The 26701-nt window shown below is 42.0% G+C and overlaps 1 protein-coding gene across 3 annotated transcripts; it reads left to right on the top strand.

Annotated features, from left to right (window-relative positions):
* The first annotated feature begins 5155 nt into the window (after positions 1–5155).
* Positions 5156–25838, top strand: TUBA8 (tubulin alpha 8). 3 transcript variants are annotated; one of them, XM_036298489.1, is made up of 5 exons: positions 5156–5270; positions 20518–20740; positions 22151–22299; positions 22638–23318; positions 25527–25838. In XM_036298489.1, exons 1-5 carry the CDS (start codon positions 5268–5270, stop codon positions 25818–25820), a joined length of 1350 nt encoding a protein of 449 aa, XP_036154382.1. In that variant the 5' UTR covers positions 5156–5267; the 3' UTR covers positions 25821–25838. The 3 variants fall into 3 exon arrangements, with proteins under 3 accessions (XP_036154382.1, XP_036154383.1, XP_036154384.1); XM_036298490.1 differs by lacking the exon at positions 25527–25838 and adding an exon at positions 25394–25520; XM_036298491.1 differs by lacking the exon at positions 20518–20740 and having other exon boundaries at positions 5174–5270.
* Positions 25839–26701: the final 863 nt, after the last annotated feature.

The following is a 26701-nucleotide window of genomic DNA, read 5'->3' as shown; positions in this document are numbered from 1 at the left end:
ACTGGCATGGTCTGGAATGTGTAAACCATTTGCTCTTAAGTGTTCTTGGTTAGGGAAGATAAGACCTTGTGATATATTATCTAGCTGTATATTGCTCGATTGTCTGTTTAGCTGTCTCAGTTTCCCCATTCCACTTGCCAAGGAAATTTCCTAGCTTCTTACTAACCTGCCTCAAGTAGATGTATCTTTTGGGGGCAGCAATTCAACCCACTACTACATATTAGTAGCTATGTAGTATTCCTTCCTATTACATATGTTGGCCAATTCAGTTCTTTTCAACTTTTTGCTAATATGAATAACAGCTCTAAACAGATTGTATATGAAAATGCTATGAAACAGTACTAGTATTTTCCTTGTGGGCTATTTTCATCAATGGTGAGAATAGTTTTCTAACTCTTTTAATATCCTGCATGAATGTGATGCAGAAAGATTGGAATGCTTTGCAATAAATGAAATAACAAAGAAAGAGAGAGTGAATATGAATGAATTTAGTGAATTGTTTCAGTGTCTGACAGGAGGGAAACATATAACAAGTGAAGAATTATATGCAGAACACCAAGATCTCAGAGAGAACCAAGATAATGACCCGACTGCCTTATCTTTCTTATGATGCCATTTTATCCCACACAGATCTTTTGGTGCATTTTCAGGGACTGGCAGCGAAGAAGGTGGTTACCTGATCTGTAAAGGAGCCTTAGATGCACTGAGGGGAAGGGCTTCAGCACTGGCTTCTGATCAGTAGTAAACTGGAATGTGGTAAAGGTGAAGTAATTTCTTTACAAGGCCTAAATCATACTGAATGGGAGATTGCTTTCACCTAAATAGCCTGACTTTGACTTCAGTTTCTTCACCTGCCAAAAGGGGACTGTATTAGTCTGGGCTCTCCAGAGAAATAGAATATATATATTGTTTCAGTGTCTGACAGGAGGGAAATATACAACTGAGAAGTTAGCTGTATACAGAATACTGAGGCAGGTTAGGGAAAACTCCCAACAAGTGGAATGAGGTCGTAGAATCAGACATCACAGACCAATAAACCAATAGGTCCTCTCATCAGAGCCCCCACATCCACTTATGATCAAAAGGAAAACAGTTTATGGCAAGAAACTCATGTGGGATCACAGAAGTCAACAACAATAAGGACTACCTAAAATCAGTTCCACCCACAATGGAGGAAAAATTGACCAGAGACTGATCCCAAAGCTCATTATACCATCATTGTAATTAAAACTGATACCATAAATAGAAGGGGGCGAGGGGACCAATGCTATGACATTTCCCAAACGAACCATATTAGGAACAAGACCTACACCTCCCAACCAGAAGGCAGAATCAGAATTTTGTGCCACAAAGTTCAGAAAAAATCCACCCTTAGAAATAGAAAATCCCAAGAACTGACTGTTAATGTGTGCAACTCACTGGCGAGTTCACCTGCGTCCACTTAGATGTGTACTTTTGCTTCTTTCACAGCCGTGCATCCTAGCCTCTATCTCTCTCTCTGAATAAAATTTGCTTTTACTCTCACTTGAACTCTCACTCAAACATGTTCTTGAATTCTTTCCTGAGAAAGTCAAGAGCATGGAGATACCGGACCCTGCTGGTGCAGGGCCAGCCCCCAGCATGGAACAGGTCTGGTGACAATACCAAAGCCTGGAGAAAAGGTAATGACCAGACTGCTGTCTTATCTTTCCTATGATGCCACTCCATCCCATATAAATCTTTTGGTAAAACATATCTATATCTCTATCTCTATCTCTATCTCTATCTCTATCTCTATCTCTATCTCTATCTCTATCTCTAATCTATATCTATATCTATATCTATATCTATATCTATATCTATTTCTCTATATCTATATCTACATCTATATATCTATATACCTATATATCTACATATCTATATATCTATATATATCTCTATATATAATAAGCATTTTACTTTATATAAATATTTATTATAACTATAACAACTATTTATTATAAGGAATTGGCTCACATGATTATGGAGGCTGAAAAGTCCTAAAGTCTGTAGTCAGCAAGCTGGAAACCCAGGAGAGTGGATGGTGTAAGTTCTAGTCCACGGGCAGGAGAAGACTATGTCACAGCTCAACAGTCAAGCAGACAGCCCTTTTCTCTTACTCAGCCTTTTTGTTCTACTCAGATCTTCAGTTAATTGGATAAAACCCACACACACTAGGAAGGACAATCTGCTTTATTCAGTTTATTGATTCAAATATTAATCTCATCCAGAAACACCCTCACTGACACACCCAGAATAATGTTTGACCAAATGTCTGGGCATCCTATGGCTCAGTAAAGTTGACACATAAAATTAACCATCATAGGGACCAAAAAAAGTATGTTCTTCCTTTTTTCAAAACTTCTACTCAGGGAGAAAGGCATAGGATGGAGGGTGATAGGGAAAGTTTTTAATGAGATTGGGGTTGCCACAGTCAAATAATTATAAGACAGGGGACTTAAAAACCAAAAAGAAGTGAACATTTTTTAAATTCCAAAGATTCTAAGGCCTATTATCTATTCCAGCTGCTATAACAAGATACCATATACTGGGTGGCTTAACAAACAGAATTAATTTTTTTCACAGTTCTGAAGGCTGGAAGGCCAAGGTTAAAGTCCAGCAGGGTCAGTTTCTGGTGATGCCTTTCTTCCTGTCTTGTAGATGGCCATCTTCTCTATGTATCCCCACATGGCCTTCTTCTGTACATATGTACTCCTGGTATCTCTTCCCCCTTAAGGGGACATCAGTCTGAATTAGGGCCCCATTCTTATGACTTCATTTAACCTTAATTACCTCCCTAAAGGCCCTGTCTCCAAATACTTTGGAGGTTAGGGCTTTAACATATGAATTTGGGAAGAGAACACAATTCAGTCTATAGCAGCTACCCTTCTTTTTATCTCCCTGGAACAGAAGATGCTATATCTAGTATTTATGGTATAGTCATGGCTTCCTCCAGCCCTAAACCTCATAAAGGGAAAAATGGTGAGGTTTAAAGGGCCTCATTATAATGAAAGGCAATGAATACCACCCTAATTGCTAGTATTATCATTACCACTTTTATCCTGAGACATTAAGAACTGTTCATAACGTATTTGCTGGTTCACAGAGAACTCAAGAAATCAATTTATTCAGCATTGTTTATTAAGCATCTTTGCACTTGACTAGTTATTTTGACGAGGAGAGCACAAAGCTGAATGTGACAACCCTGCCTTCAAAGTATTCCAATTCTATAGGAGTGTTTTAACACATATGCACTCACATATCTCTAGAATATAAAATAGAAAGTGATCAATGTAATGGAAGAAGTAATAGAATATGCTATGGGGTTTTGGAAGAGTGATAAATAGTTAATAGTCATTATACTTTATTGAGCATTTATCATGTGCTTGGCAGTTAGCTTAATCATGGTTCTCAGTTTTCAGGATCTTAAATTATGATAGACAAAAATTCAACTCATCATATACTAAGTACTGTATGCATCAATGGGTAAAGCATTATGAATGGTACAATCTCAGATGCAAAGATGATTAAGGTGTGTCCTGTCTTCTAGAAACTCATAGTATAAATAAGAAAATATATGAATAGATGGCCAGCAGAACAAATTGCAACAGAAAGAAAGAGAAAGGAAGAAAGAAAGGAAGAAGGAAGGAAGGAAAGAAAGAAAGAAAGAAAGAAAGAAAGAAAGAAAGAAAGAAGAAAGAAAGAAAGAGAAAGAAAGAAATAAGGAAGGAAGGAAAAGAAAGAAAGAAAAAAAAAGAAAGAGAAAGGAAGAAAGAAAGAAAAAGAAAGGAAAGAAAGAGAAAGTAAGAAAGAAAGAGAAAGAAAGGAAGGAAGGAAGGAAGAAAGAAAGGAAGAAAGAAAGAAAGGAAGAAACCTCATTCTCTACTGGCCAGAGAATTCTCTTAGGAATGGCAGGGCAAATAAATCTGTATCTTTGCTTGGAAACTTGGAGAGTAACCATGTTTGGTTAGAGAAGCTCTATGTAGTAGTATCTTGCAGAAAAGCCACAGATTTGCTTGGAGTGACCTGGTGGTTGGTGGTCAGGTGCCTGATAAAGTTGGGAGAGAAGATAGGAGCTGGGTCACACATATCAGCACACATTGGCGGGCAATTTTGCAGTGAGACCGAGGACTGATAATCATTCAGCCCACGACTAAACTGCGGGAAGGAGAGGGAAAGTAGAGAGAGGTTTAATACAGTGGTCAAAATTACTAGTGTGAACACAGGGGCTCTTACCCAGGCCAGACCTTGTTCTCCCACCCCTCTCAACTAGAGGGAGGGTAGGGGAAATCCCTTGCTATTTAGTGTTGTTTGTGACCAAGAGAGACAGTCCTTTTTACTAGGCAAAGAGGCAGCCGGAACCCTGGTATCATTCTATACTTTCTGGTGTAAAAGTAGGAAGAGGGAGTGATGATAAATGGATTAAGAAACAGATTTGAAAATAATGGTGGTGGTGGTGGGGTGATGTACCCTGATAGAATGGTAGAAACAGGAACAACTAAAGTTTTGAGTACCTGCTTTATAAAGTATGTTATCTCATTTAACTCTCCAGTGACCAGGTAGACCTTGATGTGGGTAGAAATAGGTTTCCAGAGTGGAGGTGCAGCAACTTGCTCAAGCCCTCCTAAGCAGCAGCAGCAGCAGAGCTGAGCATGGAGCCTGCTTCTCTCTAGTGAGCAATGAATCATCCCCATCATTTCTCTACTTGCCTGGTTTGAGGGCGAAAGCCCTCAACTAAACCCCAACCAGGTGCCTTTCCTGCCTGGGCCAGCCCTTCCTGGTGGCAACAGGAAGAGAATGAAAGTTTGGGAAGTGAATTTTCACATTTCTTTCCTAAGAAGCTTGAATAATAATGGCCTATATCCCATTATGGAGGAGTGCTCTTTAGTAATAGGACTGCTCCCTTGCTCAGCGGCACGGAATTCAACAGCGCAGTTTCCAGAGCGCCCAGCGCCCAGCGGGCACAAGCTGGATGGAGAGACTGGGTGGGGCCTCGCGGGAGGGGAGGGGAGGGGAAGGGAGGGGGAGGGTACGTGTGTGTGTGTGGGGGGGGGGGGGGGAGGAGCCACTGTGACCTGCCTGGGTTCCTCCCCTCCCTGGGCACTGTGATGCTGAAGAGCAGCTGCTGGATGAGCAAGCCTGTCCCCAGCCCCCTCCCGCCCAGTGTGTCACAACAGCAGACAGGGCTGTATCTGGAGCAGTTGGGGTGAGCAGGCCAGCTGGGAGGCGAGCAGAAGTGCGCAGCCGAGATGGTGAGTCTGCAGCGCAGGGGCTGGGGAGGGGCAGGCACCCAGCCTAGGGCCACATCCATGTGGGGGCTATCGGATCCATCACTTTGGATCAGTAGAGCTCGAAGTCTCCTGGGGGTGTTAATTCACGGTGGTGGGACCAATGGAGCTTTGTGCACATGAGAGAAGCGGGGGAGTACATAGGGAGCCCAGTACAAGGCAGAGAAAATTCTGAGGGAGCCCCAGATGGACAGCTCAGGGACCAGAATGAGGGGGGAAGGGGCAGTCCAAGATTCCAGATGGGTGGGCCCTTGGTTGGGGGAGTGGGCACAGTGAGCTCACCATCCCCAACCAACCACGAATATCATTGTCTCAGAATGTGACAGGGGATTTAGGGCATCACGGTCACTTCAAGCTTGGGGTAGTTCTCCTTTCCTGTCCCCACAATCTGGCTTGGGTTTGGGCCACTTACAATTTGAGCTTGCTCAGCTTCCCAGCACTTGGAACCCACGCCAACTCCCCAGTTTTTCTAGCAGTCAGTCAGAAGGACTTTGGAACACAGGTAGCTCTCTCCCTCTGGCCAGGGGACCTCAGACTTCTTGTTTTGTTTCCTACCTGGCTTAGGGGGCTTAGCAGAGGCCTGGTCCTCCACACTGCATCTGTCTCCTTTCATAGTCTTGGATCTTACTTGCTGGGGAGGAGGCCTCTCCACATTTCTAGTTTCACCCTCTAGAATCTCTCCCTTCACCCCCACAATTGGGGTGGGTAATAGCCACCTCCAATCCACTTCTATGACTGCCTGGGAACCCAGAATCTCCTGGTCCAGAGTTGTGGTATTTTAGCAGTAGCGAGGTGGGTTGGAAAAGTTTGGTTGGGGAGGAGGACAGAATAAACATGTTCCTGAGACCAAGATCAGGTTCTTTGGCACTCTTGATTCAGGTATCAGTGACAAAGCAGGCCAAGGGGAGAACTTCCCCACTTCACCTGGCTTCTGCTCAATTTGGCAAGTGCCCAGAGCCTTCTGGCTCTGGCCCCAGTTTTGCTGTTTCTAGCTCCAGATCTGTTCAGCACCCTCCCTCTTCTGAGCATGCTCCTGGATACACCTGAGAGACTTAAGAACTCAGGGATATTCAGGAAAGTGGCTAAAGGAATCCATTTTTTGCCTGAGGCCCCATATGCAGAACCATAGGAGGAACCCAGACTGGGAGTTCAGAATTTTGGCTTCTGACTCTGTAACTACCTGTGTAATTTCAAGAAGGTCACTTAACTTCTCTGGACTGTTTTTTCTCACCTACAATATGAAGAAGGATTATGGTTCAGATTTGCAAAAGTTTGCTTTTAAGCTTTTTATTACACAGAATTTCAAACATATTGAAAAGAGGGAAATGGTGTAATGTACTCCTATATATAACCATTCAATTTCAAATATTACCTACTTATAAGTATTGCTTAATTTATTGTCCTTTCCCTCCCCATTATTTTGAAGCAAATAGGCATCATGCTCAAGATTTTATATTTAATATTTATAATATCTAGCATTAGCAAGTGCTTTAGAATTTTCAAAGTGCTTCCTTTTACATATTTTAATTTTTACCTGAACATCATAGTGACTCTCAAAGTGGAGCCTAAAGACTCTCAGGGGAGCCAAGGATAATAATCTAGCCCTCTGAGCAAACTTTGATTGTATTCAACAGGCAAGTTTCTGAAAACACCTGGAAAATAAAAAAAATTAAACAATAAAACTTTATTTAAATGTCTAAAGAATTTGCATATTAAAAAACTATGGTTGAATATTTTGAGAGAATATATCTTTTACTTATTTTGAAACATTGATTTTTATATAGTAGGTTCTATTTAGAATATTCAATTGCATGGACAGCATTGTCTTTTTTTCTTTATTGATTAAGGTATTACATATGTGTCCTTATTCCCCCATTGCCCCCCCCCCCCCGCACCCCTACTCATGCCCTCACCCCCCTGGTGTCTGTATCCATTGGTTAGGCTTATATGCATGCATACAAGTCCTTTAGTTGATCTCTCCCCCTACCCCCACCCTCCCCTACCTTCCCTTTGAGGTTTGACAGTCTGATCGATGCTTCTCTGTCTCTGTTTTTGTTCATCAGTTTATGTTGTTTATTATATTCCACAAATGAGTGAGATCATGTGATATTTATCTTTCTCTGACTGGCTTATTTCACTTAGCATAATGCTCTCCAGTTCCATCCATGCTGTTGCAAATGGTAAGAATGCCTTCTTTTTTTACTGCAGCATAGTATTCCATTGTGCAGATGTACCACAGTTTTTTAATCCACTCATCTGCTGATGGGTACTGGCTATTTTCAAATCTTAGCTATGGTGAATTATGCTGTTATGAACACAGGGGTGCATATATCCTTTTTGATTGGTGTTTCTAGTTTCTTGGGATATATTCCTAGAAGTGGGATCACTGGGTCAAATGGGAGTTCCATTTTTAGTTTTTTGAGGAAGCTCCATACTGTTCTCCACAGTGGCTGCACCAGTCTGCATCCCCAACAGCAGTGCATGTGGGTTCCTTTTTCTCCACATCCTCACCAGCACTTGTTGTTTGTTGATTTGTTGATGATAGCCATTCTGATGGGTGTGAGATGGTACCTCATTGTCGTTTTGATTTGCATTTCTCGGATGATTAGTGACTTTGAGCATGTTTTCATATGTCTCTTGGCCTTCCTTATGTCCTCTTTCAAAAAGTATGTATTTAGGTCCGTTGCCCATTTTTTGATTGGGTTGTTTATCTTCCTTTTGTTGAGTTGTATGAGTTCCCTGTAAATGTTGGAGAGTAAACCCTTATTGGAGATAACATTGACAAATATGTTCTCCCATTCAGTGGCCTTTCTTGTTTTGTTGATGGTTTCTTTTGCTGTGCAGAAGCTTTTTATTTTGATGTAGTCCCATTTGTTTATTTTCTCTTTAGTTTCCATTGTCGTAGGAGCTGCATTGGTGAAGATATTGTTTCGGCATGTGTCTGATATTTTGCTGCCTATGGATTCCTCTAAGATTTTTATGGTTTCCCATCTTATGTTTAAGTCCTTTATCCATTTTGAGTTTATTTTTGTGTATGCTATAAGTTGGTGGTCTAGTTTCTTTTTTTTTTTTTTTTTTGCATGTATCTGTCCAGTTTTCCCAACACCATTTATTGAAGAGACTGTTGACTCCATTGTATGTTCTTGCCTCCTTTGTCAAATACTAATTGAGCATAGAGGTTTGGGTCGATTTCTGGGCTCTCTATTTTATTCCATTGATCTATATGTCTGTTCTTGTGCCAGTATCAGGCAGTTTTGAGAACAGTGGCTTTGTAATACAGCTTGATATACGGTATTGAGATCTTTCCTACTTTGTTCTTATTTCTCAGGATCGCTGCAGCTATTCAGGGTCTTTTTTTTATTCCAGATGAAGTTTTGGAGAGTTCGTTCTAGGTCTGTGAAATATGCTGTTGGTATTTTAATGGGAAGTGCAATGACTCTATAGATTGCTTTGTGTAGTATGGTCATTTTAATGATGTCGGTTCTACCAATCCATGAACACGGTATGTTCTTCCATCTGTTTACGTCTTCCTCTATCTCTTTTTTTAGTGTCCTGTAGTTTTCCGAGTATGGGTCTTTTACCTCCTTAGTTAAGTTTATTTCTAGGTATCTTAATTTTTTGGTGCAATGGTAAATGGGATTTTTTTTAAGTCTCTCTTTCTGTAAGTTCACTATTGGTGTATAAAAATGCCATAGATTTCTTGGTGTTAATTTTGTATCCTGCTACATTGCTGAATTCATTTATTAAGTCTAATAATTTTTTTGATAGAGTCTTTAGGGTTTCCTATCTACAATATCATGTCATCCATGAATAATGACAGTTTTACTTCTCTTTTCCAATTTGGATGCCTTTCCTCTTCTTGTCTGATCGCAATGGCTAGTACTTCCAGTACTATGTTGAACAGGAGTGGTGAAAGTCGGCATCTCTGTCTCATTCCTGTTCTTAGGGGAAATGGTTTTAATTTTTTCCCATTGATTATGATGTTGGCTATAGGTTTTTCATATAAGACTTTTATTATGTTGAGGTATGATCCCTCTATTCCCATTTTGCTGAGGGTTTTTATCAAGAAAGGGTGTTGAATTTTGTCAATTGCTTTTTCTGCATCAATTGATATGACTCTGTGATTTTTTTTTTTAATATTTTTTATTGATTTTTTACAGAGAGGAAGGGAGAGAGATAGAGAGTTAGAAACATCGATGGGAGAGAAACATCCATCAGCCGCCTCCTGCACATCTCCCACTGGGGATGTGCCCGCAACCCAGGTACATGCCCTTGACCGGAATCGAACCTGGGACCCTTCAGTCCGCAGGCTGACGCTCTATCCACTGAGCCAAACCGGTTTTGGCGACTCTGTGATTTTTACCTCTCAATTTGTTTATGTGATGTATCACATTTATTGATTTGCGGATATTATACTATCCTTGCATCCCTGGGTTAAATTCTACTTGGTCATGGTGTATGATCTTTTTGATGTAATGCTGGATTCAATTTGCTAGAATTTTGTTGAGTATTTTGGCATCTATGTTCATGAGGGATATTGGCCTATAATTCTCTTTCATTGTGTTTTCTTTATCTGGTTTTGGTGGCAGCATTGTTTTGATGGGAAAATATTTTTTATTGACCTTTCCCACTCACAGAACCCCTTTTTAAATGATACATCTATAAACCTAGACCACAAGAATTCTACCCTTGCAGAAAGAACTTTACTTCATGAGGTTGGGGGTAGGGAGGTGGAGGCTGCCGCTCTGTTAAGGAGTATTAAATTCAGCATTTGTATAGGTTTTGGCTAAGAAATCTATAACCCTATAACTGGGCATTCCCATCTGCTCTCAGTGTCCCTCTAGAAGCAGTTCTTCAGAGACTAAGACTGACACTTTTTTGGGGAAGTGGTGTGGAGAACCCTGGACAGATGCCCTGAGCCAAGCCTATGTCAATGATACCAGAGTTCAGAAAAAGTGTCTGGTTAAGGGGAGGTGAGAGCATGTATAACACAGTCTCCTTAACTGCATTCCTTCTGGACTGGAGAGCACCAGCTGAATTTAGATGGGAATAGGTATCAAATGGCAACGAATAGCCTGTCTCCTACAACAACAGGCAGTTAAAGGGCAAAGAGTTTTGGGGGCAAGATAGACACTACTTCTGTCTCTGGTCCTTTGCAAACTGCCCCTGTGTAGGCAGGCATGGCTGAGTTCTGCAGGGTCTGTACTTATATTCTGACCTCAGAGCACTGCTTGAGGTTTCCAAAGGGGTGCTGGTCATTGCTGCATCCTTCGTCCCCGTCACAAAGTGCAGGTTCTTATAGATTTCACTGTCTCCATGCCTCTGAGCAGTGGAGGGGCCTGATAAGCAGAGCTCTTTCGGGCCATGGCTGGGGCCAAGGCTCTGGGTACATTTTCATAGGAACATACTAGGGAGGGTTTATGCTGATGTTGAAGGGTTCTTTCAGAGTGGGCTCCTGGTGACCTTGAAAGGAAGATGTAAGTTAAAAATAATTTTCAAGGAGAAAATAGCTATTGAATATAGGGCCAGTGATAGGGGATGAGTAGGAGTATGTGGCACTCTTGTGGGGAGAAAGTAGACCAACTGCTCCTTTTCTCTTTGGCCACCACGGGTCTGACAATGCTGTGTCTGCAGCCTTGACATTTCTCCTGTCAGTGTCTTCCTGTTAGAATTTCTCCCACATAATGAGCTATGGAAGAGAATGGGAAAACAAAGTGGGCACTGTGTAAAGTAGATTCACACTCCTTAACTATCTCCTACACTTGTACCTAATGTCAGTTAAAGCTCAAGTGACTTCTGACATCACTGGGTCTCCTGCAGAGAGTGTACTTACCCTTGCCATTCCTAATGTTGGTCTATCAGTGGTCGGCAAACTCATTAGTCAACAGAGCCAAATATCAACAGTACAACGATTGAAATTTCTTTTGAGAACCAAATTTTTTAAACTTAAACTATATAGGTAGGTACATTGTTATTAACTTAATTAGGGTACTCCTAAGGCTTAGGAAGAGCCACACTCAAGGGGCCAAAGAGCTGCATGTGGCTCACGAGCCGCAGTTTGCCAACCACGGGTCTATATCATCCCTATTACTGCTGTAACTGCAAAGCTACCTTCACTCATGATGTGAATTTAGGCTGATTCCTTGTTCTTGCTGTTTCTGATTTGCTATCTATTCTTTGTTCCAATTAATTGCAAAGGGTTGTAATTGAAGGGTTTTGAGCAGGAATAATTCAAATAATTTTGATGAGTCACATTTCTCCCTCTGTGACACTGTTGGAGCTATGTTTTACTTGACATCTGACCTAGACACTAAAGTTTAGGTGATTTATTATCCTAGTCTGACAACTAGAAATAATTTGCTGTAATAATATGCTTCCTGAAAGCCACACAGGTGGTCAGAGATATGTGGACTGGTCTCAGATTTTCACATGGCGTATAGTACTGGCCTGTATCAGTTCCTTTCCTAGATAATGTGCCAGTTTTACTATTTTGTGATACTTCAAGAATGATTATTAAATATACAAAGCCACCTTCTACAGAGGACTGTGATTAGCTGATCTTAATCCTTCGAAGAGAAAGCAAAAGGAAATAACTAGTATTAAAATAGAAATAATATAAGATAGACATAGGGAAAGGTTTCTTGCAGTGTAATTATAAAGGTTGTAGAGTTTCTTTTTTTTGACATTCTATAGAACATAGGCCCCTTTTCCTGTGGAGAATGGTCGTAGGTAGCACAGATGTCGCATCTGCTCTGCTTTTCATGTGCTTATGCCTCAGACAAACTGAGCAATTTGTGAGACCTGCCCTAACTTTTCCTACTTCTTGTTCATACTGCTCCTAAATTTAACTAAAATGGTCGTTTGTCAAGGTCTTTGCAAATATTCCTTCTCCAAGAAACCAAGCCAGAAAATGTTTTTTCTCTTTTGAATTCCCATTGCCTCATAAGCACTGGCCACTCTCCTTGTTAAATAGATGTGAGCCCCCTAGGGCAGGGTTTTCATACTAACCATCCATATGTTTATTGACCATCTGCTATGTTCAAGCACTGTGCTCAATGCTGGAGATTCAGTGAGTAAACAAGGGTTCCTTGCCCTCACAGAATTTACTCCCTTTACTAGGGAATTCAGAAAATTGAAAAAACTATTAAATGGTGTGATAAATGCAATGATAGGGAAGAAAGGACTTGTGGGAGCACATAGTAGGGCTCCTATGTTGGTTTGTGGTTTTCCAGATTTCCTGTAGAAAGTGGCTTTTAATGAGAGACCTGGAGGATGAATAGGAATTAGCTCAGTACCTTTCAATACCATTTTATATATAATAGCACAATAAATATTTGTAACTTTCATAGTTATCCCAGCACTAGGTCTGTGGGAGGAATGTCTCTGTTTTCTTGACTAAAGGAACTCCTCTATTAGGGTCTCTCTATCTGCCCATCTTCAGCCCCTGCATTGCTGGGCAAAAAGGCGCCAGCAGCACACAGGGGACCCCTTCACTTCACAAAGTCCCAGGAGCCCAGCTCCCCTATCATTGCATTTATCACACCATTTAATAGTTGCTCGTTCCATTTTCTGGCCTAAGCTCTACAAGCCCAGATTCAAAATAGAACTGAGAGACAGAAATAGTGTAAGAGAGAAAGCATGAGCTCTGATTGGCTAGAGAGGAGAATCTGAAATATGAGCAAATGTATGACTTACATGTCCTCTGCTGGGTCAGCTTACTCTCTGCACCTCCTCCCCCCATCCTGAGAAACAGATTTCTATTTCTATTAGAGAAGGATGACTCATTTTCAAATAGGCACTATCATAGGCCACTCTCAGTTTCTTTCTGTGGAGCTTTTACTTGTTTGAAGTTTTGCCATAAAGGCTTGGCCTTGCATTGATGTAGGTCTGGAAGTTCAGAGTATGGGTGAGGCAGGAAGTTGTGTAGTATAAAGGGAAGAACTCAGGCCAAGATCAGAAGACCTGGATTCCAGTTTAGGCTCTTTTGTTACAGAGTTGTAAAATCTTGAATCTATTTCTTTACCTTTCTGAGCCTTGGTTCCTTTATCTGTAAAATGATGGGGAGGGAATCATATTCAGTGATTCAGGAGGCCAGTCCAGCTCAGGTATCCCAACCATTCTGAACTAACACAATGTTCTCGGTTATGGAAGATGGATTACCTTCCTTGGGCATGACACGTTGCCTCCCAAAGTAACCAGCTTTGGGTCTGCTCTGTGCTTATCTCTTTAGAACTTCCAGGCAGGAGTGTAACTGAACACAGGTTTGGCTGCTTGCCACAAGGAAAGCCAAATTCATGAGACAGGTGCTTATGAGAAGAAAAGTAGTTTATTCAAGTGCTGGCCATCTGAGAAGATGGGGGACTCTTATCCCAAAGCCCATCTTAACATCTCAGTGCAGGCAGGGATTTTTATTAGGAGGGAGAGGGAAAGCAGAACAAAGAAATGGGGAAGGGGGCTTGAAAGTTCTCTACCCGTAAATCAGCACAGTCCATTCCAATGATTATATTGAAACTGGTCAAGCGGAGCAGTTTTTATGGTTGAGAGTCACTAAGTCTCCTGGATCCAGAATGTCCGGTTGCTGGAGTTGGCCTCCTTCACTGAGGCTAATTCCTGTAATATGCTTAAAATGCCGTAAGCGATATATGGCAAACCAGGCCTTTGTTTTAAGGCATACATCTTATTCCCTAATTTGGGGAGAAGCATTGTTCATTATATGTTATTTAATCAAGAAGTTTATTTTGTTGGTTAGCATAAGATGTCATATATCCTCTGTAACAGGAGGATGGTGAGGGTGATGAGGCTAAGTGATTGGATAGGGCTAGCCCAGTGCCTGAGCTGGAGGAGGGACATGGAGGAACCTTGGACTGCTCCTTGTGTGTGTTGAGTTGGAATGCTGAGCAGGTGCTGTGATCTTAGTGTTCCATGCAGGCTCATGGAAGTTTTAATGTCATTTGTGATTTCTTTGTGTAACTTTAAAATTCTTATTTGCCCTGGCAAATGTTAGTTGAATAGATGACTAAGTGAAATGGGACAGGAAGAGCCTTAAGAATAAGGTAATTATGATAAGTAGGATCCCTACCCATGCTCCTCCTCTATTTCCTTTCTTTAATGTTTTTCTTTTTGAAAAATTTCAAAACTTCAGAAAAATATAGTAGTATAATGCCACCCATATATTACCTATATTTAATAATAATTATATTTCTGCTATATTTACCTGCTGTGTTTGTTGAAGTATTTTAAAGTAAAATATAGATATCATGGCATTTTACCTTAAATGCTTCAAAAATGACTCGAAAAAATAAGGACATTTTACTTAACTGTATTTTTCATTGTCATGCTTAACAAAATTAATCAGTTTCTCTATTTATCTCCCAAGTATTTTGATTTGTTCAAACCAGAATTCAAAGGTTTCATACATGTAGATGTAGATATTTTGCTTCATAAGTTTCTTTTGATATCACCTTTATTTTTCATGAATTAAAAAGATTGGATCAATTGCCTTGTAGAATGTCCCACCTTCTGGATTAATTTTATTGTTTTCTCGTGATGTCATTTATGGCTCTGATTCCTGTGTTTTCTATTAAATGGAAGCTAAATCCAAGGGTTTAATGGATTAAAGACTGAGTATTTCTGACAAGAATTACTTGTGGGTGGTGCTGTGTTTTTCATGTTGTATCACATCATGAGTTACTTAATGTTTAGTTTTCTCATTATTAGTAGTGTTAATATTGACCCCAGTACTAGGCTGGTGACCATTGTGGGTTTTTTTTCCATTAAATCTTTATTGTTCAGATTATTACAGTTGTTCCTCTTTTTTCCCCCAATAGCTCCCCTCCACCCGGTTCTCACCCCATCCTCTCCCCTTACACTCCCCCCTCCCCCGCACTGTCCTCATCCATAGGTGTACGATTTTTTTCCAGTCCCTTCCTGCACCCCTCACACCCCTTCCCCCACCCTGAGAATAGTCAGACCACTCCCTTTCTATGCCCCTGATTCTATTATATTCAGCAGTTTATTCTGTTCATCAGATTATTTATTCACTTGATTTTTAGATTCACTTGTTGATAGATATGTATTTGTTGTTCATAATTTTTATCTTTACCTTTTTCTTCTTCTTCCTCTTCTTAAAGGATGCCTTTCAGCATTTCATATAATACTGGTTTGGTGGTGAGGAACTCCTTTAGCTTTTTCTTATCTGTGAAGCTCTTTATCTAACCTTCAATTCTGAATGATAGCTTTGCTGGATAAAGTAATCTTGGTTTTAGGTTCTTGCTAGTCATCACTTTGAATATTTCTTGCCACTCCCTTCTGGCCTGTAAAGTTTCTGTTTTCTCTTGCTGCTTTTAAGATTCTCTCTTTGTCTTTTGCTCTTGGCATTTTAATTATGATGTGTCTTGGTGTGGTCCTCTTTGGATTGCTTTTGTTTGGGGTTCTCTGCGCTTCCTGGACTTGTAAGTCTATTTCTTTCACCAGGTAGGGGAAGTTTTCTATCATTATTTCTTCAAATAGGTTTTCAAATATCTTTCTCTCTCTCTTCTGCTGGCACCCCCATAATTCGGATGTTGGTACGCTTGAAGTTGTCTCAGAGGCTCCTTACACTATCTTCATATTTTTGGATTCTTTTTTCTTTTTGTTTTTTCGGTTGGTTGGTTTTTGCTTCTTCGTATTTCAAATCCTTGACTTGATTCCTGCATTCCTGCTGTTGGATCTCTGTATAATATTCTTTATTTCAGTCAGTGTATGCTTAATTTCTAGTTGGTCCTTTTTCATGTCCTCGAGGGTCTCACTAGATTTATGGAGGGTCTCACTAAATTTATCAATGGTTTCTAGAAGATTCTTGAGTAATCTTATAACCATGGTTTTGAACTCTATATCCAGTAGTTTGCTTTCCTCCATTTCTGTCATTTGTGGCCTGTTTTTTTGTCTCCTCATTTTGGCTGCTCCCCTGTGTTGATATAGAGTGATTTTCTGTGCTAGGTGCCCTACAGGGCCCAGTGGCTCAGCCTCCCCAATTACCTGAGGTGGACACTCTTGGTGTGGGCTGTGTGCACAGTCTTGTTGTAGTTAAGCCTTGATTGTTGTAGGTATCACTGGGAGGAATTGACCTCCAGGCCAATTGGCTGTGAGAATCAGCTGCGTCTACGGTGGGAGAACTTCTGTGCTGGAGACACCCTTCTGGGGCAAGACTTGCTTCAGTGGGGCTTTGGTGCTCACTGATTCTGCCCCCTGAGTGTGTCCCTTATGGATCTGAAGAGTTGTAATCTAGATGGTCCCACTCTGACTACTGGGTACACTGGCACTTGGATCTCTAAGGAGGTGCTAATTTAGCCTCTGCCTTAGGCTTCCCAGCAGGAGCTATGGAGAAATTTGCAGATTCCTCTTCTTTGTTTTGGGTTTGGAGGTGCCCAGATGAGGCCCAGCTGTTAAGTAATGCAAGCTGCTGTGGGGCCTTGGGCCTTGTTTTGGATGTTCTGGGTCTCTCTGACCCAGCTGCAGTTTGTTAGGTAATTTTAGATTGCAAAGGGCCAGGTCATTCATATGCAAAAGCCTCTGCACACAGCTTGGGTGGGGCGGGGTCTCAGGGAATCAACAGGGCGAAGCAAACAGCTATGGCTGATCCTCAGTCCTGCCCTAAGAGGCCCCAGGTCTCAGTGTTCCTCGGTATTCGTTGCAAGCACCTCTTAGAGAAAGCCGCCCTTGAGTTCTGCCCGATGCCAGACAGTCCAGTTTCTCCCCATATGAGTCTGGATCCCCAGAGACTCGCCCGGAACTGGAGTTCAGAGCAGGAGTGTGTGTCTCCCTCCGGATTGAAAAATACAACGGCGTCCTCAGTTGCCAGCCCTTTTTGCATGCGCCTCCGTACCTCTGCACTTTACTTCTGCACCTCCTCTGAGTCTCAGTGTGCTTTTCTCTTTCCTTCTAGTTGTAGAATTTCCACTCAGCCAGCCTTCCTGTGGTTCTGGATGGTGTCTGTTTTGTCTTTTAGTTGTGTTTTTGAAGTGGTTGTGCGAGGCAGCAATTTCCATGTTTACTTATGCCACCATCTTGGTTTCTCCCCATTGTGGTTTCTTTTACACCTTGTGACCTGTAAGTAAAAGTGATTCTTTAGTACTATGAATATCCAGTTCCCTAACAACCTTTCACTTCATGGTGTTGGCATCCTTGTTCAAATCAATTATGTAATTAGAAACATTTGTAATATGGCAATATTTTTTAATTTAAAAATTTTTGTTTACTGATTGATTTTAGAGAGAGAGGCAGGGAGAGAGAAACATTGATTTGTTGTTTCACTTTAAAAGATATATTTTTATTGATTTCAGAGAGAGGAAGGGAGAAGGATATAGAGATAGAAACATCAATGATGAGAGAGAATCATCCTTTGGCTGCATCCTGCACACCCCCTACTGGGGATCAAGCCTGAAACCCAGGCATGTGCCCTGACCTGGAATTGAACCATGACTTCTAGGTTCATGGGTCAATGTTCAACTATTGAGCCACACCAACTGAGTTGTTCTACTTATTTATGCATTCATTGGTTGCTTCTTGTATGTGCCCTGACTGGGAATTGAATCCACAATCTTGGCATATTGGGTCAACGCTTTAACCAACTGAGCTGTCCAGCCAGGGCCTGGCAATACTTCTTAATATATTATTCCTTCTATATTGATTAGCTGACACTCTTCTGTGTGTGTGTGTGTGTGTGTGTGTGTGTGTGTGTGTGTGTGAGAGAGAGAGAGAGAGAGAGAGAGAGAGAGAGATTTTTGTCAGTGACAACTAGCATATTTATTAGTATAAGACTAAAGAGTCTATCAAAAGAGACCAAAAACATTAATATCACTATGTTTGTGGTTTTTAGGTCCCTAAGATCTTTTTACTCTTTCCCTTATGACCTTTCACCTTCTTTAAATATCCCTGCATCTTGTCAAAAAGGCCCAGGGAGTTTCAGAAGGGAGGACTGACCAGAGACCAAGCAGCTGCACAGACAAGCCTGGAGGATGATTGGAGTGTGATGATGGGGAGGGAGCAAGGCTCCTTAAGCTGAGGGTCAGGACCACAGAGGATGTGGTCACCTAGAATGAAGAATGAGGCTTCTTTTAGGCTTTTTCAACATCCCTTCAGCTTCAGATAGCTCCTTAGGAAGCCACGGCTGCATGCTGGTTATGAAAATATAGTTTGGTCGATAATGTGCTGGTTGTGGGTAGTTCCTGGGTTGTGGTACACTGCTGTTCTTAGGCCAAAATTGAGTCCTAATGTGAAGACAAAAAATAGACTTATCAATAAAAGTGAGTGGAATGGGGGCCTGAAGTCTCTATCTTTCTACTTGTATCTCTTCCAGGTGGAAAATAAAGCTATAGGGTAGAATAATGAAATTGATGTTGGTAAAAATGACAACAATAACCATGGCTAACTTATTATTTTCAGACAAGGGGAGGTTAAGTAACTCAGCCAAGGTCACACAACATAGCAAATAATTAATACAACAAGATTCAAACCCAGGAGTTTGGGCAACTTTGTGACTGAAGCCTTACCCTGGACACCAGGGTCATGGAAAAGCAGCCAGGTTGTAGTCCCAGCTTGGCTGTGTTATTTATTGGCTGCTGTGAATACCTGTACTCTAGCCTCACCAAAGGCAAGGGCACAGAGACATGTGTAGAGTTGGTGTTTAGTTGGAAAATTTAATTAGGGAGCAATGAGTCCTGATAATCTCTGACCCTTTGAGATGTTACTCAGAGTAGATGCTCTGCTCCCATCTCTAGAGAAATTCCAAGTTTCCAGGAGTCCTATACTCTGACCTGTACTCAATGTGTTTCCATGCCCAACCACGTGCTCTGGAGGCTCTGTGTCTGGCTTGGGTTACCCAGAGATGAAAAATACCAGGTAGGGTCATGGATAAGAATAGAAACTCACAGATCAAGCACATGATTTCCTGCTGGGCTCTGGTGGGAGTCATAAGCACAGAGTCATCTTGTTCTGGTCACTGCTTCCCCACAGGTGGGTGGGTTGTGGTAGGGGAAATGAAGCCCTCCTCCCAGAAAAACCCCATGGTTGGTTTCTATTCATACACATTCACATACTCACACACTCATTCTCACCTCCCCTCACCCCCCAAAAACCCTCCTAAGCTGTTGGTGCTAGGACAATCAGGTAATTGTGGCTTCACATCTGACTAACACAGAGGTAAGAGGTAAGAGCACTCTAAAGATCAGCTTCATTTAACACTTGGCCAGACATAGGCAAGGAAATAGGTTGTGGTGGCTACAAAGAAATTTTTTAACTTCTCAGAGTTCAGGAAGAGTCTAATTTATATACTCCCAATAATCCCTTGCTGATGTACCAACCCTTTATTTAGAAATTAAATAAAATACAATGAATTAAGATACCCAACAAATTTTAACATGAAATTAATATAAAAATTATGAATGAGATATTTTGCCTTCTTTTTAATAATAAGTTTTGAAACCCAGTGTATGTTTGACATTTATAACATGTCAGTTTGGATGAGCTGCATTTCAGGTTCTCAACAGTCATAGTGACTGGAGCCACTGCAGTGGACTGCGCAGGCCTAGAGTCTTTGATGCCAGAGTTTCTGTCCAGACTCTTTAAGGACCACCCTTTCTTATTCCTATGTTTGTGATCAGAATACTAATTGTACCTATGATACATCCAAGGTATACTCCTTCCATGAATGTTTATCCGCTCTATGATATTTTGAGACTCTGCGTGTGTGCATGCATGTGTGTGCCTGCTATCTAGGAAAGTCAGGGTCTGGGCACAGATATGAATGTTACCACTGTGTATGGTAGTGAATTTAGGGGTAATTTTTGCTGTTATCACTGGTTCGATCTTTGACCTCCTTCATCAGCACAGAAGTCTCATGGTTTAGAATTAGTCCCTTGTTTCTTTGGTGCAGCTGTCCCCTTTTTCCTTTTCTTGCTATAAAGAATTAACCTTGGAAAGCAACCTTTAGAGCAAACCACAAAATGGTGGTTCGTCAGAGCAAATTCTTAGTCCCCTGCAGTGGCCCTCAGACACCTGAGACCTCAGACCCCTGAGACCTCAGACCCTGGTTCTGGGAATGGCATGGCTGGGGAGATAGACATTCTGTGAGGCGAATGCCAGGAGAGACAAGTCCTCAGATGTGGGAGATACAGGACAGAGACATGGCTAGGTCCTAGGGCTCTCTGACCGTGATTCTGTACTCTCTCCACAGAGGGAATGCATATCAGTCCATGTGGGTCAAGCAGGAGTTCAGATTGGCAATGCCTGTTGGGAGCTCTTCTGCTTGGAACACGGCATTCAGGCAGATGGCACCTTTGGTGCCCAGGCCAGCAAGATCAATGATGATGACTCATTCACCACCTTTTTTAGTGAGACTGGCAATGGGAAGCATGTGCCCCGGGCTGTCATGGTAGACCTGGAGCCTACTGTCGTAGGTGAGTATGGACTAGGACCCTCCCATAGAAAGCAACATGAGTCTGTGAGGCTTTGTCCATGAGTCTAACAAAGCAGAATCTTTAACTGGAAGGTGGGGATGGCTCAGCTAGAGCCCTTCTGCTCACCATGATGTCTGTCAGCTCCTTGAATTGTCCATAATTGGGGAACTCACAATAGGAACCAGGACTCTTTGCTCTCCCATCACAGCTCTAACTGCAAATAAAATGCTCTCTGCTTAAACCGGTGGAGACAGATTAAATTGTCAAAATTGTTTACACTAAGGCTAAAAAATACAAATGATTTTAGGTATTATAGGAAGGCCCCAAATAGCCAATTTCTCAAGGTTTCCAATTCTATAATAATTTCAAAATATTCTCACGAGTTTGATATAAGCTTGCAGTGTCTGGCACACAAAATGGAATAATAGCAAGCATTTTTCTCATAACCAGAGGTGGCTATAGAAGCTTGAACTTCGTTTGAATGTTAGAAAACAGAAATTCGGGTCTCTCCTTGAGTTCACCCCCTCAAGCACCACTTCCCTGGTTCTGGATTTCCTCAGCTCCAAGATGGGTCAACAATCAAGGGATGGATAAGTTTCATAGGGATGTCTGGACAAATGTCTATAACTCCTGACCACTAATTTCTAAGCACAGCTGACTCCTGGTACTTCTGCCTTTGAGAACTTTGTACAAATACAAAAAGTGCAGATTACCCTCACAGGCCATCATGCAAATGGATGCTTTCTCTAGGGGAGTAGGAGACCCCTGAAGAAAAGAAGGGGTGTAGTTTGGACCTGATGCCTCTAATTGGATATGTGCCCATTTCATGTGGACCCTTAGAGGTGAGCAGAGTGCTCTTGACAGCCTTTTCAGGCCTCCTGCTCCTCTAGAACCTTTCATTCTAAAGTATCTCTAATGCCTGATATATATTATTATCACCTTGAGGTGGAGGTGATGGGGGACTATTCCCGGGAGAGACTAGGAACTGGGCAGATCACTCTGAATCTTTCTCTGTGTCTCTAGAACATTTTAATGCAAGTGAAATCAGGTTAAGTTTTGAGATAACTTTGCAGCATGAAAGAAAAAATAAGAAGGAAGCCTTGAGGGATCAAGGTAGATGGAAGGAGTGGCAATCAACCTTTGTGTTCAGTGAGCTTTGTAAAGTTAAGGCTTTTTTAAGTTGCAGCCAGGAGAGCAGCAGGCTTCTCATCACCTGCTGGAGTCACTGGCTTCTGGTTCTTTTAGTGTCTATGTCACTTTAGACTTAGCCTTTTTCACATTTGTTACAAGGTTGTCTGGATTCACCTTTGTAGAGTTTTACAGTAGGGAAGTGAAGATCCAGAAGGGTATTATATGATATTCTAATGGGAAAGGAGATAGTAAGACCTGATGGTCCTCCTCTCTTGGTAGATGAGGTTCGGGCAGGAACCTACCGCCAGCTCTTCCATCCAGAGCAGCTGATCACAGGAAAGGAGGATGCAGCTAACAACTATGCCCGGGGCCACTACACAGTGGGCAAGGAGAGCATCGACCTGGTGCTGGACCGCATAAGGAAGTTGGTAAGTGTTAATAAGGGCAGGCTAAGGTGCATAGGTTTAGAGACTCATACCTCTCTGAGAAGAATGGGTAGAGGCATATGGCCTTAGGCTATAGGATAGAGATTTCATAGATTCACAGGGTGTAATCCAGTGGTTCTGAACTTTTGGGGATCAGACAGTTTTGAGACTAATGACCACTATAACCCCTTTTCTAAACTGAAAGGCTGCTTTGATTTCACCCATGTAAAAATGTTGAGGGATGTAGTGAGGCAGACAGAAGGATTGCCTGCCTTTGTCCACATTAGGGTATTCTTAGAAACTTGTCTTCATGTTTTCTTCTCATGTTTTACTCTCCCAAGACAGATGCCTGCTCTGGCTTGCAGGGCTTCCTGATCTTCCATAGTTTTGGTGGGGGCACTGGCTCTGGCTTCACTTCTCTACTGATGGAACGCCTCTCCCTGGATTATGGCAAGAAGTCCAAGCTAGAGTTTGCTATCTACCCAGCCCCCCAGGTCTCCACTGCAGTGGTCGAGCCCTATAACTCCATCTTAACCACCCACACCACACTGGAACATTCAGATTGTGCTTTCATGGTAGATAATGAAGCCATCTATGACATCTGCCGCAGGAACCTAGACATTGAGCGCCCCACCTATACCAACCTCAACCGCCTTATCAGCCAGATTGTATCCTCCATCACTGCCTCTCTCCGCTTTGATGGGGCCCTCAATGTGGACCTCACCGAGTTCCAGACCAACCTGGTGCCCTACCCCCGCATTCACTTCCCACTGGTCACCTATGCACCCATCATCTCTGCTGAGAAAGCCTATCATGAACAACTCTCTGTGGCTGAGATAACCAGCTCCTGCTTTGAGCCCAATAGCCAGATGGTGAAGTGTGACCCAAGACATGGCAAGTACATGGCCTGCTGCATGCTCTACCGTGGGGATGTGGTGCCCAAAGATGTGAATGTTGCTATTGCTGCCATCAAAACCAAGAGGACCATCCAGTTTGTAGACTGGTGTCCCACTGGCTTCAAGGTGAGAGCTGATGACATAGGGAGGAGTTAGACAACTAGAGAAGCAGAGGTAGATTACCAAGGATGGGGGAGAAGGATGTATAAACTCCAGAGTCTTGGACAGATATACAATTCCATGGACACTTCAGGCTTTATTGGAATGATAATGGGAAGAGGGACTTAAGCCAACTATACCTTGAATTAAATTCATTCATTCACTCATTTAATTTATACAGGTAAGGGGGGAATTTATTAGAAAGGATTAGTAAAAGAACAGGAGGGGCACTATTGCAATAGGGAGAAGACTTCTACAGCTCCTACCCTAAGATCTGCAAGCATCTCACAGGTCAGGCAGAAAAGGGTATTTCTTTTATAGGGAGGAGTGGACAGGCTAGAAAGAACATGTGTGGGCAAATAATATGAACAGAATGAAGGAGTAGAGGTAGTTGTAATCTGACAGTGTATTAGAAAATGGAGATAACCAAATTATTCAAGTTGCCAAAGAGGTGAAATTCCCTCCTCTTAACAAAAGATGTGTCCTCCTAATTTATTGTGAAAAATTAAATATTCTTGGGGAAATGTGGAATATCCAGGGAAGACCCCTGGATAAAGTGCTAGTTAAACACTGAATAGTGATAAAGCCACCGTTTGACTTGCACTAGCAGGGCATGCAGCTGGCTCTAAACATGTGAACTGGTTGATCACTTTGTCCTGTGTTCCATGGTCTTTAAAGAGATTCCACCAGCAAAATAACTACCACCATTTATATTAATTTGTACTGCCCAGGCCTTTAATAATTCAGAGGTTTACTGAGCACTGGACTGGAGACAGTGATGAACATGTCTCAGTTTTTCCTTGGTGGGACTTACAAAAACAAGGCACCATGTGCCAGTCTCTTGGCTGATCTATTTTATCTATGAAGCTCTGACCTAGCTGATCTGCTGAGTAAGGAATTGTAACATTCTTCCTCATTGCTACATACATAATCGTTTTTTCTGCCTATTTTATGTGTAAGTTCTGGTTATTCTTATGAAAAGAGTCACACTCTTGAAAAAATGCAGTTCTTTTTTTCCCCTTCTTTCAAATGGAAACAATAAAACATGCTAATAACAAGAAGAAGGTAGAAAAAATGAGATGTGAGGTGGTGGGGAAATTAACAAAAGGAAGACCTCTCCCATTCTCTCCTTTATTTTGAACTGAAGCTTTGGGGTCATGTCCAGAAAGATAAGGTAATGCCATCAACTTGATCTGCTTTTCAGAAAAGCACAGGCTGTGGGAAAGTTGTTGTTGAACTTCCTCCTCTTTCATCCTTCTCAAGGGTGTTTGTCTCTACTTGATTTAGGTCAAGGAATACTATTGTTCAAAAAAAGAGAGTTAGCTCTAGGCAACAAGTTTTTGCTGTTTAGGGCCAGATCTAGCAAATTATGTAATGTGGCTGAGTTCATATTCATTGCCCTTCCCATTCTTATTTTTGGTATTCTGTCTTAGCATCACCTTTATCACCAAGATACCACTTTTATCTAAGAGGATTCACCTTTGTGAGTCCATTTAATGGGTTAACCACCTTAGCTGTATAGCCTGCTGCCACTCCCACCTCTGTCTCTCAAGAAGCCATGTATTTATTTTAAAGCTATGAATTGAAGAGATTGGCAATTAATGCATGGTAGTCTGTGTAAAAGGTATTTTTTGGGTGGCAACATGAATCTTAGTCCATAAGTATTATCACAGTTTGTCACTTTAGATTTCTTCCAGCTTTCTACAGTTCCTAGGCTTGGCTTTGGTTTGATATGTATGTGAGGAAAAGAAAGATTTCTAGCATAGTAGCCCCACCATAAGATTGAGCCGGATTTGTTGGTGGACCCTGCCATGCTAACAGAATTGAGAAGTAGGCTTGTCCAGGCAAGAGTTTTAAACTAACATTCTTTGCTTGGAGTCCTTGATTTTCTTCTAAGAAGCTCCATTTCTTAGAGACACAAGGCTTGATTAACATTAACTCCATTGCCAGGCCTTTTGGATCTTTTTATTTATTGCTATGGAATATCTCTATGACCTTTTAAACAACTTTCCCAACCTTCTGCTCCCTCTTTTCACCTCTAGCCCTATAGTCCCACTCTCATGCCTGTGCCTGAGTCCTGCTCCCACACCATGTGATGAAGTTGCCTCATCTCAAGTCACCCTTTGGCTACCCTGCATCTTCTTTTGTTGTTTCTCCTCTTTCTCTGTTCTCCAGGTGGGCATTAACTACCAGCCACCTACTGTGGTGCCAGGAGGGGACCTGGCCAAAGTCCAGCGGGCTGTCTGCATGTTGAGCAACACCACAGCGATTGCGGAGGCCTGGGCCCGCCTTGACCACAAGTTTGACCTCATGTACGCCAAGCGGGCATTTGTCCATTGGTATGTTGGAGAGGGAATGGAAGAAGGAGAATTTTCTGAAGCCAGGGAGGACCTAGCTGCCCTAGAGAAGGATTATGAAGAAGTGGGGACTGATTCATTTGAAGAAGAAAATGAAGGGGAGGAATTTTAAATATACATGTTCCTCATGGCTGTGCCTCTTTATTTTTGCTGCTCCACTCTAAGCACATGTAACTATTCTAAGAGTCATAGATGACACTCCCAGTTCCAGCCTAATCTCTGTCTGACACTAGTACATGTGGGATGACTGGGCTGAAAATGGATGCTGTGCTGCATCAGATCCTCCCTTGGGTAAAAGCAGCTTTGTGTCATTACAGAAAATGAGAGTCATTGTCTCTGGGTTAAGATGAAGTCCACTTACATGTGTGGTGAGGTCTGATCAGGATTTTGAATTCTGGATTAGGTTATTGCCAGGGCTGACCAGCAGACCCTGAGCGACAGATGAATGATTACTCTGACACATGTTTCTGTGAAAGAGAGGGCTAAGGGAGTGCCTGGCTAGAGAAACCAAACAGCCCCATTCACCTGTCTCCTTAGGCTTTTATTGTAACAATAGCTTGAACTAAAATTAACTATTAGATACTATCAGCAAGGTAAGTATCCTTGAGAAGTCATGCATCTGTAGTGTCCTTTAAGCAAGGACGTCTAAAGATTAAGCATAAAGATTCCAGTAAACACCTGGGGGCTCGTGTGTATATAGACTTGTTTGGAAAGATCAAGGCAGGGGCTATTGCCTTCAGCCAACTCCCCCAGGAAGTTCTGACTTTTCAGAGTTTCCTCTTTACAGACTTCCTTTTTTTAAAAAAATATATTTTATTGATCCTTTACAGAGAGAAAGAGAGAGGGATAGAGAGTTAGAAACATCGATCAGCTGCCTCCCGCACACCTCCCACTGGGGATGTGTCTGCAACCAAGGTACATGCCCTTGACCGGAATCGAACCTGGGACCTTTCAGTCCACAGGCTGACAGTCTATCCACTGAGCCAAACCGGT

This window comes from Myotis myotis, unplaced genomic scaffold (genome assembly GCF_014108235.1).
Source record: "Myotis myotis isolate mMyoMyo1 unplaced genomic scaffold, mMyoMyo1.p scaffold_m19_p_3, whole genome shotgun sequence".
NCBI lineage: Eukaryota > Metazoa > Chordata > Mammalia > Chiroptera > Vespertilionidae > Myotis > Myotis myotis.
Note: the sequence above shows the minus strand (reverse complement) of the source record. Positions and strands in the feature narration are given on the sequence as shown.